General features: G+C 34.2%; 1 protein-coding gene across 1 annotated transcript; it reads left to right on the top strand.

Moving 5' to 3' along the window:
- Positions 1-1,727, top strand: LOC143533266 (cytochrome P450 CYP749A22-like). The gene is made up of 5 exons (XM_077028105.1): positions 1-297; positions 377-600; positions 687-919; positions 1,147-1,532; positions 1,708-1,727. The coding sequence occupies exons 1-5, from the start codon at positions 24-26 to the stop codon at positions 1,725-1,727; spliced, it is 1,137 nt and encodes a 378-aa protein (XP_076884220.1). The 5' UTR covers positions 1-23.
- The last annotated feature ends 12,405 nt before the right edge of the window (positions 1,728-14,132 follow it).

Here is a 14,132-nt window from a genome sequence, read left to right as displayed (position 1 = left end):
GAAACAAAGAGTTCATCCAAGTCATGTCTCTACTTCTAGTTCTCGTAATCATCACATCGAGTCTTCTTCTCCTTCGGGTTTTCCTTAAGTTTGTTCATAAAGCATGGTGGACTCCCATCAGTATTCAAAAAATGATGAAATCCCAAGGAATTTTAGGTCTCCCTTATAAATTTCCTCATGGAAACACCCAAGTCATCGCTACCATGAGAAACCAGTCCATGAACCACCCAATGGACATGTCGCACGACATCTTTCCACGAATTCAGCCGCACGTACACTCTTGGATTAAAACCTTCGGTAAAATATATATTCACCAGGCATAAACTGTGTCCATTAATTCAATCGCTTATACGTCGGTGTTTGAAATGTTTTATAGGGTTGAATTTTATAAACTGGCATGGGTCGGAGGCACAACTTTTTGTTACTGATCCGGAGCTTGTAAAAGAAGTACTAAGCAATCGAGAAGGAGGTTACCCGAAGATGGATATGGTAGGGCATGCAAAGAAGCTTTTAGGCGAATCACTTATCACAAACGAAGGCGAAAAATGGGCAAAGGTTAGAAAGCTAGCCAACCATACTTTCCATGCTGAAAGCTTGAAGGTAGGAATCATTTATTTCAATTCAAAATGTTACTTAGTTTTGTGTAATTTGATTAAAACTTTAATATCTTAAAACCAATGTCACAGAAAATGATTCCTGAGATGAGCAGAAGCGTCGAGACGATGCTGGGTAAGTGGAGGGACTTTGAAGGCCAAGAAATCGATGTGCATAAAGAATTCGGGTTGGTCACAACCGAGGTGATATCAAGAACGGCGTTTGGTAGTAGTTATGTTGAAGGGAAGCATATATTTGAGATGGTGGCGAGATTAACAGCAATAACGGTTAGAAATGTGTACAGGTTACGGTTTCCAGGAATCAGGTAAGATCTGTATTAGTGAATAATACTGAAAACAAATCTCTTCACATAAAGAAATTACAATGAAAATAATAATAATAATAATATGCGAATAAACTATCCTAATATTTAATTCGCGTTATAGAAAATATAAGCTTAAAGATAAATGATAAATCCAACAATAATAACTGTAATGGATAATAAACTTGTCTAACAATATTGGTCACTGATATTCACTGGTTGCATTTCAGTTTGATATCGAAAACAAAAGATGAAAGAGAAGCGGAGAAGCTTGAAAAGGCAATAAAGAAATCTATTCTAGACATTGTGAAGAAACGAAAGGAGAATACGGATGAAGAGGTTGATGAGTATGGAAGTGATTACCTTGGACAGCTTGTGAAAATGGCTAATGATCCTAATGAAAGTAACAGGATCACAATAGAGCACATGATTGATGAGATCAAAACCATATACGGGGCGGGTCATCTCACGACCACAAGCTTACTTTCGTGGACGGTTTTCCTTCTAGCGATTAATCAAGAATGGCAAGACAAGTTAAGGGAAGAAGTGATCGGGCTATTTGGTCAGAATATCCCAACTTCGGATGGCATTGCAAGACTTAAAACAGTAAGAAACTGTTTATTTTCCTTCTCATTATCATGTTATCTGGATTACTGCACTGTAAACGTAAAAAAAATAAAAAATAAAAAAAGAGATTTTTTTAGTCGGGATTTAATAGGAGCAGCCTCTCTATCTCCTGAGATACGTTTGTTTGAATGTATATAAATTTGTTAACTTGTTGATCAATGCAGATGAACATGGGGATACATGAGTCACTAAGGCTATATCCCCCGGTGCTAACGGTCACAAGAAAAGCCGAGAGGGAAATCAAATTGGGAAACCTTAAACTTTCAACCGGATTGAATATTTTCATCTCAATTCTTGCACTTCATCACAACTCAGAGATTTGGGGAAAGGATGTTCATTGTTTTCGACCCGAAAGATCGGTAGTCATAAGGTAAGCCATCTCAGGTTTGTCCACTTTCTGACGTTCCTCTTCTTGGACACACATAACGATCAACTCACTCATTGACCATTTTTCTTTCTGTGTGTTGTAATTGACTTTAAAAGTCTCATAAGAAGCAGGAAGAGAAGTCATAATGAATTGGACTAAGAAACCCTCACTGATTGACATGTCCAAGTCTTTAAGCTTGTTCGACGTGTCTTGCATCATCATGATATGCTCACGAATACCGCTCCTTCCATCATACTTTGTAGTCACCAACTTAAGCATAAGAGTGCAAGCATGTGCCTTAGACGTTCCCTTGAATTGTTCCTCCACAGAAGCCAGATAAGTCTTGGCGATAGTTGAATCAGGAATGGCTCCTCTGATGGTAGCAGTAATAGAGTTCTTGATCAGCATAAGTGACATCCTGTTACACTTCTCCCACCTTTCATGAGCAAGTTTTTGTTCAGCTGTGCTCTTATCAGTAAGAGCAGGAGGAGCTTCATGTCTGAGCGCGTGATCATAGTCCAGCATACCAAGTGTCAGCGTAAGGGAGTCTTTCCAAGCAGTAAAGTTAGCGCCAGTCAAGGTTTCAATCCCACAGTTGGGAGCTGGTGGAAACAAGATGAGAAAATAAGATACTAATCTAAATAAGGCATCTAGTTGGAAACTTAAGGAAGAATTTAGAGTGATCTAAGGGCACTTAATCTAAAGCAGGCAAACAAGTAAGGACCATTATATAAGGAAGCTGTGATATAGTCTATTATAAAACACCAAAATAACAGACTTAAATTAAGTTCTACTTAAATAAAAACACATCACCGTTGGGCAGAAGTGAATATATTCAAGCAATTATGAAAATTAAGTTTTGTGCAAAATTAATTGTAACACATCACCGTTGGGCAGAAGTGAGACAATTAAGATTTTAGGCACTAAGTAGGTTCGCAATGCACTAAGTATAACACATCACCGTTGGGCAGAAGTGAAAACTTTTGTGTATTTAAGGCAAAACTAAAATCACGCGAATGTCTGATAATGTTAGGACATACACTTTTAAGTGACATACTTAATTAGACTTAAATAACAATATTAGGTTACACATCACCGTTGGGCAGAAGTGAACTAGAAGTGTTATTTAAGTTAAGTAATTTAACGGGGGGTGCGGGGGGCAGCGCCCCCTGCTTGGGTTTTGCTACCCCTAAAAAAAAAAAACAAACAGGGCCCCTTAATCAGTTAGGTTATCATAAGGGTTTCTGATCATCTCGCAACATCTAAGATATAAGAGAAGTTGCGATTACTTCGAAATAATGTTGCGAATTTGGTTAGGGGATTTTAGATGTTGCGGATAGTGAGGTCATGAGTAATGTTGCGATTGATGCTTTATAAGAGATGTTGCGAATGATGTTGTTGTGATGTAATCAGCATTGTTGCGATTTGAAGTACTCGCAACATAATTGTTGCGATTAAGAGTACTCGCAACATAAGGTAATACTCGCAACATCTCAAGGCTGATCGCAACATCCATAGGTAATACTCGCAACATCTTAAGCACTCGCAACATTAGTGACCTTTCACAACATGTGTCCCTTTCGCAACATTTTGTGATGCCAGGTTCTGATTCGCAACATAATTAGTGGATAATCGCAACATGTTACTCGCAAGATTTAAAGCACTCGCAACATAGTTGTTGCGATTAAGAGTACTCGCAACATCATGCGATTTCGCAACATCTTGTTTGTTGCGATTGGAGTCCATTTGTTGCGAATGGATGCCTTGATTCGCAACATTAGCAGAATTCGAAAAATTAATTTTAATCAACCTGATAACCTATTTCCTAATTTTAAGGGATTTGGGAGATTCTGTTAAAATTTTAGATTATCTCAAAATTTAATAAGATTTCAAAATAATATTTTTTATTTTATTTAAAAGATTTTGAAATTAAATTTAGAGATAACATTATCTCTTTAACAGATTTCAGTTTCCCAAGTTAATCCAAATTAGTGTTAGTTTTTCGAAAATTTTGATGTTCATCAAGAACATCTTCGAAAATAAGAACAGTTTCAAAAAATAATGAAACTGATAATTCGATTATTTTATCAGATTAATAACACTGGAATCGAAATCTTAACGTTTTGTAAAACAGATTTCGAAAATAATCAGGTTTTGATAATAAACAGGTTTTAATCAGACCTGACAATTCGTTGGAAGTAATACGAACATCAAATCCAATCAATTTTATGATGATGATCAAAACCGTAAACATAAGGGTTTTAAAACAAAAATTCGTTTCCGATTTTAATTCCAGTTTTATGGACATCGAAGAAACTGATTAATCAACATCATGATCTGATACCACATGTTGATCAGTTTCTTCTATTTGATGATATAATGGAAACGAGTAAGGATGTAATACCTGATAATCCAGTGATGTTGGAGATCGACATCTTCTTAATCTGATTCGGTTCCCCTTTAGGGTGTATCGGTTAGGATGGAGTTATGTGTTCTTGATGAACACGATTTGAGAGAGAGAGTTGTGGGGTGACTCTGAGGTGTTATGATTAGCCAATTAACCAACCTTAGACTCTCTAATTATCTCTCTATATATATACACTCAAGGGGAAACCTTTTAATTAGTCTTAAGGGTAAAAGCGTCCATCAAGCTTTTACCTATTATCTAATAAGGCTTATGATATTATTTGATCAATTATAATAATATAAATAATCATAAGGGCCATAAATAAATATATAAATATATTTATTCTAACATCTACTAGTCAGCAGTTATGTACAAGTTTTGAAATCACAAAAGGCTAGACTAGAGAAATGAAAGTTGAAGGTGGTATATTTCTTGGATGATATAAAAACCTAATTAATTATTTAAGTATATAAACATATTGATGGGTTTGGGATATATTTAGATCTTGACAGCACCAACTTTGCTTCGGCTTTTGCTTTGTCAAAAGTTAAGTCTTTGTCAATTTCATTAATTTTCGCATAAAGTGATAAAATCCGTACTAACTTGTATTAAATTATGAAAGCTTGCTTCTTATAGATTTGACCACTTGTTACGGTTTTAAAGGAGCGTGAGCCAAGCGCCACATCAGATTCATGAATGTGGAACACTGCTCCCCTTCATTTGGGGGGGGGGGGGGGGGGTGGTTGCATGAGAGAGGCAACTGTCGTGAAAAAAATACGTCTATTTCAATCACATAACAAAATACATCTTCATGAAGGCACTCATAACAAAATACATCTTACACTCGATGATTATTGTTCTCGTACATTAAAGAACGCAACAATTAATACTTTCAAAATCATCCAAAAGCATGTCAAATTTATTTCAATCACATAACAAAATACGTCTTCATGAAGGCACTCATTAAGAATGTTGCACCCTATCAAGAATAATAAAAACCAAAAACAAAAAAGAACGCATCATTGAAGAAAAAACATACCTCAATTCTTCCTAACTTGTGGTAATTATAGGAGTATAGAATATGGCTGATGTCATCGACTACGTCTTTGGTCCACTCATGGTGGTAACGGTCTAACATACTTTGACAGTGACATCTATAATTAGAGCATTCACATCCCTTTTCCTATCTCAAAACTTATAATTATACTAAAAATCATTACAATTTTTCTTTTATTTTTAATTAAATAATATTTTATATATATTTGTCATTACTTTTTTCTTAATTCTCCACTGACAACCACTTAAAAAAAATTTACAAGATGGAACAGTAACTTTTAAAAACTTAAATTTAATGTATTAAATCCCTTTATATTATCTTTTGATGTATATATTAAAATTTTAAAACTATATTTTACATGACTTTTGTGTATTTCAATAAACTTTGTGTTTAGTAGAGTCAATTTTACCATGAAAAAGAGTGTTGCGGCTCAGCTTGTTACTCATTTGCCGGTCATTTTATTACAGTCACTTAACCTCAAGCTTATAATATATTAATTTAAATTTTTACAAAAATAATTGTACGTTATTACCTATATTGAAAGTTGAAACTAGTATATTTTTGAACGATGATATAAATATATAATTGATATATGTTATTATTTAAGTGTATAAACGTACATATTGATGGGTTTGGGATACATTAGATCTTGACAAAGGAGCACCAACTTTGCTTTGGCTTTGCCAAAAGTAAAGTCTTCGTCAATTTCATTATTTTTTTAGCATAAGCCCGTACCAATTTGTTTTAGATTAAGAAAGCTAACCTTTTTTCGGTACGGTACCAGTATTCTCGAATTTTACCTTAAATACCGGTACCATCCCGGTATTGTACCGGTACCGAACCGATGACGAATCGAATATTTTGATACTGGTACCTGTACAAAAAAATTTGTGATTTTCGGAATCGGGATTTTGGTACTGGTACGGTACCGATCTCGTCCCTTCCATAAGGTATAACATTCTTGAGAAATATATAGCTTTTGGAAGTTTTGGTATTCATTAAACGATCGTATTTTAATTCAAGAATGATCAGACCTTTTATATATTCTTTTAGGCCAAAGATTTTTTTTTTAATTAACATCAACTTCTTACATCTAAATATCATATAAGCTTGCATTCATGGACAGACCTATGCACTGTCTAGAGAAGAAGGGGCAGTCACCCACCTTATTTTTACTTTTATTACTGTTATTGTATGTAAAAATCCCAGTTACCCTTTTAAAATTAGTGTTAAACCTTCTATCACTCCTATGAAAAAAAATTATAAAGTCCACCTATTTTTTTTCATACTATACAAATATATTATGAACAAACAAATAACTTTTCAACAATGTTTTTTTTAATAGGAAGTAACGCAAATGAACCACAAATCAATGTTTGTAGATTTTTATGTGAAGGACTACAAATGCATAATTAAAATACAGTGGGGGAGAGTTTGACTTTAGTTATAAGCAAGGGACCATCTTTGTAACTATTCCAAAGTTCACTTATAAGGGATTCCCACACCCAACGACTAAAATAACAACACTACAACTTTACTATGGTCGACTCCGCCATAAGCAACTTGTACCAACATCTTATTAGCTTGTTTAACCAAGGTTTCGGGAAAACATATGAAATCAGTGACGGAAAATTTTTCGTTAGAGAAAACATATAAAATCAATTCACTCATGAAATCGACGCTACAAGAAATCTGGACCTTTAGTGACGGAAATTTTTCGGGAAATTAAGAGCGGTTACTGACGAGATTCAGTCGGTAATATTCCATCAAAATGGAAATATGGTGTCGGGGATAGTTATTGGCCTCTAATCATCGACGGATTACCGGTAAATTTTAGCCGTTAGAAATTTTTTGGCGGATTACTAACGGAAGGTATATTTTTGTATAAAGATAATAGCAAAAGTTGTATTCTGACGATTTCCGTTGGTAATTTCCGATGGATAATTCCATAAAAAAGAAAATGTTGGAAAATGTCCAGTTTTCTTGTAAACTAACAAGTCTTTTAAGATCAAACACAACCATTGTGCTTTGAATGTATTTGTGACATGGATAATTAGTCGGAGAAAATAAGATAAATGTATTTGTGACTTGAGAGTTGGATGTATATGCTATATATGTGATACTATGATAGAGCTTGTGTGATATACGGGTGGTTTAAAAATACAACTAAAAAGTTAAATTTAATAACATTTATAATGACATACCTTATGAATTAATAAGATATACATAATGATAAACAAAATTTTACAATTCATAAATCTCTAAAAACTTCTTTAAATACAACATTGGCTAGTGATCCGTGTGATTAAGAGAAATGTTAAAATCATTATATTTAAACGTAATCAAATGTTAACTTATAACAAATAGGATATTTAATGAAATTTATTAATCCATCTAGAATATTTCTATAACTTATTTGTTGGGATTTCCAAATACAACATAATTAATTGGCTTGATAAAATAGAAAACCGCTTATATAACATATACGTGTCATCCTATATAGAGGTTCTTGGATGATATATGTGAAAAAATTATCTTACTTTTAATAGTATAGTTAGATATTTATTGGTCTAGCACGTGAGATGGTCTAAATCATTTTTAAGGAAGGAAGGCTGTGAAGTTATTAATGCAATTTTATTAATATAAAAAATCCTAACTAATATATATTATGATTATTAGAGTATATAAAAATAATGACGTGTTATGACATAAGACGAATGACGACAATGGAAAAGTGCACACCAACTTTGGCTTGGCTTTTACTTTTGCTTTGTGAAATGTTTATAGTCTTCATCAATATTCTTTACTAAAGCAAGTACATTTGTCCTGAAGAATATAATATATATGGATCCTGTGCTTAGTCTTATCTTGTAAAAATAATGTTTGTGGTTATCTTAAAACTTCACTAAGGACGGACTGTTGTGCCTTAACTCGTAGATAATCTATTGTGGTGAATATGAAATATGAAGAAAAACAAGTGTCACGTAGATGATGATTAGTTTCTCATTTCACGTTGAAGAATATGTGTTATGGACTTATGGTAGTGCGAAATCAAATGTTAAATATGGTGACGTACGGGTGAGATGGAGCTAAATGATTAGTTGTATATCAATTAATATTTTACTAATTTTACATATTTATTATACTGCATTTAGTAAAAAGGGTACAAAACATGCCGCCCCACGCATGCGAGAGATCTCACACCTGTGCTCTTAGCGCCCACCGGTGGCAATGTTACGAGCCTTTGCTGCCCACATGCGGGGATTAACGTACAGCTAAACCATATATTCCATATGAAAGTAAGAGTAAGAGCCTTATAATCGTATATTACTCATATAGCTTCGGCCTATTCATGGTATACAAACTAATAGTAGAAGCCAAAAGAAATAAAAATAATATTGCTCCGATCGTTCGGTTTTAGTAAACTGAAATTACGTAAAAATGCATCTATAAAGTAACTACCAATGTGGGTAGATTTTTATTGCAAAGGACTACAAATGCATAATGAAGTGGGGTAGAAGACTATTCACGAGCCAAGCCCGGGTTAAGCCAAGATGGTTTCGAGCTCGGGTTTGAAATTAAACGAGGCAATTTAGCTAGACTCTAGCTCGAATTTGAAGTTAAACGAGTTTAAAATCGAGCCAACGAGCCAAGCCATGACTCGAGCTAAGCCATGACTCGAGCCGAGCCTGGATTGATTTTGGCTCGGTTACAAAAATGATCAAAATTAGCTCACGATGTTTCAAATCAACTTTTTATAGCTAGTTTTTTTCGAGCTTTTATCGAGCGAGTCACGAGTCTCAAGCTATTTGAATAGCCCTTGATAAGGGTTTAAAACTTACTAATAATCAAGGGACCGTTTTCGTAATTATTCCAAACTTCATCTATAAAGGATTTGAACACTCTACGGTAAGTGATCATAATTCATATATTCCATAAGTCTTCACCATGCTCAGCTCCACCATAAGCAACTTCTTCCAGGATCTGAAAGAAAAAAGTGACCGCTTGGTTGATGGTGTCAAACCCTATGTCCTACCTGCCGTCGTCTTGATCGGCTGCGGCATCACGGTTCTGTTTATTCCGAAAGCTGGGGTACAGATGATGAAAGCACCCGGACAACCTTTGAAGATGATCTCAAGGGCTGCGTTTGAAAAAAATCCGAAAGGCTATTTCCGCAGCCTTCGGGCTAAATAAGTCGTCTCATGTTGGCACAACTTGTTGATTGTTATGCTTGGTTCCTAAATGTAGTTTTACTCCTTATTGCTTTAATAATAAAAACCGTGTTCGTATGAGTTGGTTTCTAAGACTTTATATGGTCGGTATATGTGATTATATTTGGTGTACTTTAATGACAAAATTTTGAGTTGGTTCATTCAGGAATTTGTTTTTGGGTTTAGTTCAGATACGGTAACGAATCTAATTATTAAAGCTTAAATTCGTGTTGAATAGTGGCCGCAACACCTGGTTTTACCAATTTTTAGTGTTATTTTTTTAAATATGTTAATTTTATGAATTATTTTTCGGGTTTAGTTCCGGTACCGTGGAACCTAACCGATACTAACGTGAACTACATCATTAACGGTTAGGTTCCCTATAGTACCGGAACTAAATCAAAAAAAAAATTCGTAAAATATCATATTTAAAGAAAAATACACCACGGGCAGCGACTATTCGACGCGAATTCGGCCAGTATCAATTAGGTTATACGGTACCGGAACTAAACATGAAAACTAAATTCGTAAAATGAACACATATATTTAATACAAAAATAACAACATAAATTGGTAAAACTCGGGCGTTGGTAAAACCCATACACCGTGGCCACTATTCAACACAAATTTGATCGGAATTGGTTATGTTCGTTACGATACAAAAATTAAACCGGAAAATAAAATTCATAAATCAATTTATTCTAAAGCAAAAGGACAAAAAAATAATATATTTATGAAAAAGCAAATGAGAGAAGTAATAAAAAAAAGAAATATTTAGAACGAGTAACTAAAGAAAAATAAAAACAAGTTAATTCAGAAATAAAGTATATATAAAAAAGGTATTGTATTGATCAGATCATGAAAATATATAAGAAAAAAACATAGATAATAGATTAACTAATAGAAGACATAAAAATACATTAATATGTTGATTTAAAACTAAAAAGTGAAAAATATATGAAAAACACTAATTTGATAAATAGTTTTCATTAAGCACTAAAATGGTAAATAGTTTTTCCAACAATATTAGTTTGGAAAAAAATCTCTATAAAAAGATAATTAATATATTTTATTATTTAAGTATATAAACATATTGATGGGTTTGGGATATATTTAGATCTTGACAAAGGAGCACCAACTTTGCTTTGGCTTTTGCTTTGTAAAAAGTTAAGTCTTCGTCAATTTCATGGATTTTCGCATAAAGTGATAAAAACCGTACCAATAATTTGTATCAAATAATGAAGGCTTGCTTCTCTTAGAAGATTTGATCACTTGTTACAGTTTTAAAGTAGCGTGAGCCAAGTGCCACGCCAGATCAATGAGCGTGGAACATCGCTCCCTTCACTGTAGTGGTAGATCAAGAATATTTTTTCTAGTGGGGTCCCATCCTTTCAGTGTTTCAGATTTTTTGAGTCGGTTATTGTTCGAAACGGCTTGAGTCGAGGAAAATAATAAAAAACAATGTTAATAAAAATAAATATGATTATTACTCATTAGAAAACACAGAAAATACGATGTTATTGCGATGCGTGTCTTGCGATGTGGTCTCAGATCTATCTTGCCTCTACGTCTGAATATTGGCTGGCCTAATTGAAAAGATATAGTATTATTTAATTAAATATGGAGTGATATGGAAAATGGAACGTAAGAGGTTTTAAAAAAACATAAATAAATTTAGAAAATAATCTTTTTTTTCCTTTTGTTTTTTTTTTTTGTTAAACTACAGAAATATTGATGATAGGAATGAATTGTGAATGCTCAAATAAACAACTAATGCACTTTAATAATAGTCAAGGGACCATCTTCGTAAATTCCAAAGTTCACCTATAAAGGAGTTCTACATAACATGATCAATATTCATGCCCGAGTGCCCGACGACTTGCTTAAGAATATGATCAATATGGTCGTCTCAACCATAAGCAACTTGTTTCACTATCTTATTAGCTTGTTTAACCAAGCTTTCCCGCCCGAAACATATAAAATCAGTTCACTCATGAAATCGACGCTACAAGAAATTTGAACCTTTAGTGACGGAAATTTTTTGGGAAATTAAAAGTGGTTACCGACGAGATTCCGTCGGTAATATTCCAGAAAAATGGAAATATGGCGTCGGGGATAGTTATTGGCCTCTAATCGTTGACGGATTACAGGTAAATTTTAGCCGTTAGAAATTATGTGACGGATAAGACGGAAGTTATATTTTTGTATAGAGAAAATAGCAAAAGTTGTTTTCTGACGAATTCTGTTGGTAATTTCCGATGAATAATTTCTTAAAAAAGAAACTGTCGGAAAAAGTCCAGTTTTCTTGTAGACTGGCAAGTCTTTTAAAATCAAACACAACGCGATGCGTTGAATGTATTTGTGACATGGATGATTAGTCGGAGAGAATGAGATAAAAATGGAAGGGTGAGAGTGGGTCGGGATATGCTATAAATGTGATATATTTATTGGTCTAGCACGTGAGATGGTGTAAATCATTTTTAAGGAAGGTTATGAAGTTATTAATGCAATTGTATTGATATAAAAAAAACCTAACTCATATATTTTGATTAGAGTACGTATATAAAAATAATGACAGGTTATGACATGGACGAATGACGACAACGGTAAAGAGCACACCAACTTTGGCTTGGCTTTTACTTTTGCTTTGTGAAATGTTTAGTCTTCTTCAATACTTTTTTTAAAGCAAGTACCGTACCAATAATTCGTCTTAAAAAGAATATAATATATATGGATCTCGTGCTTGGTCTTTAGGGACCATTATCAGGTAATAATAATGTTTGTGGTTATCTTAAAACTTCACTAAGGAGTAAGGACGGACTCTTGTGTCTTAACTCGTAGATCATCTGTTGTAGTGAATATGAAATATAGAAAAACAAGTGTTACGTAGATGATGAAGCTAAATGACTGGTTATATATTAATTAATATTTAAAAAGGAAAATTACAAACCATGCCGCCCCACGCCTGTGGAAATCTCACACCTGCACTCTCAGTGCCCACCGGTGACAATGATCCGAGCCTTTGCTGCCCACGTGCGGGGATGAATAGCCAAACCATACATATTCCATATGAGAGATAGTAAGAGCCTTATAATCGTATATTGCTCATACAGCTTAAGTTTGTTCAAGTCGTATGTGTCACAAAATGTCTAAGTAGTGAAACAAACTAATAGTAGAAGCCAAAAGAAATACAAATAACATAGCTTTGATCGTTTGGTTTTAGAAAATTCGAATTACGTAAAAATGCATCACGGTTCTATGCATTCCGAAAGCAGGGGTAAAAGATGATGAAAGCACCCAGACAACCTTTGAAGATGATTTCAAGGGCTGCGTTTGAAGGAAACCTGAAAGGGTATTTCCGCTGCCTTCGTTCTAAATAATTACTTGATTGTTATGCATGGTCCCATAAATATAGTTTTACTCCTTGTTTTAATAATAAAAACATGGTTCGTATGAGTTGGTTTATATACATGTGTGTTTGTTTATAAATAATATTGAAAAGATATGGACTCGGATTGGGGTTGGATATACCATTTGGGGTAGAAAACACCCAGACCGTTGGACAAAAAACGCCAAAGGATAAGTCCGCAGGTGTGAACCCTCGATAGACCTATCAAGTAAGGGATTCCACTCTCTTGACTCTCACTCATACACATCACTTATCATACTACTTCTCACACTAGATGGTGGCTACAGAAAGCCCTTCTTCCTGCAACGTGGCTAATGACGTTGCTAGTATTGCAGATTCAGGTCACTTGCTCGGATTCAAGGCTTTCAAAACCACCTCAACCTGTGGAAACTTCGATCTTAACTTTTGTTTAGATTGGTGTTTCTTCAAATATTAATGTTGTCTCATTCTTCTATTCAATTTAACTTTTTTGTTTTGTTTTCTATTTGAGAAATTGAGATTCTAGTCTAGTGGTATCAAAGTATATATTGTATAGTTGCCCTTCCTATGAGGGGGTCCGTCTGACAGGTTTCTGATTATAGAACCTCTTAACGTAGTTGTTATAATCTAGTAGAAGTGAAGAGAGAAGAATCTAAAACAAAAACAAATGTTTACAATATGTTTTAATGCATGAAAAAATGGTGTGTTAAAGAAACAATACATATGTGTTTAACAAGCAACACATCGTTTAAAAAAAGTAAAAAAAGAAAGAAACATACACGTGGTACGTGGTAAAAAGATAAAATGTAACAAAAATTTTTGACACCAATTCTAATTGTAAGGATTAGAATGAAGGCATTTGGTTGGAGAAACAAAGATGTTTTGTAACGAAAGAAGAAGTAATCACGAAACAAACAACAAAATTGGACGGGATTATTGGCGGCGAGAAGCATCTTACCGTCGGCTAACATTTCAATTCTGTCATCCGCTATTCATATTCATATTCATGTTCATCTTACACACCAACCCGCATTGAATATTCGAGTTAGTTTCCATTCAAAATCATGGGAGAGCAAGAAGGCGAAGGGACGTCGTTTGAGTATACACCTACATGGGTTGTTGCCGCCGTCTGCACCGTCATGGTCTGCGCTTCTCTCGC

Source organism: Bidens hawaiensis, unplaced genomic scaffold (genome assembly GCF_021521415.1).
Source record: "Bidens hawaiensis isolate Kalapana, Puna unplaced genomic scaffold, B.hawaiensis_p1.1 tig00009659_1, whole genome shotgun sequence".
Classification (NCBI taxonomy): domain Eukaryota; kingdom Viridiplantae; phylum Streptophyta; class Magnoliopsida; order Asterales; family Asteraceae; genus Bidens; species Bidens hawaiensis.
This window is presented reverse-complemented; position numbering and strand designations above follow the sequence as displayed.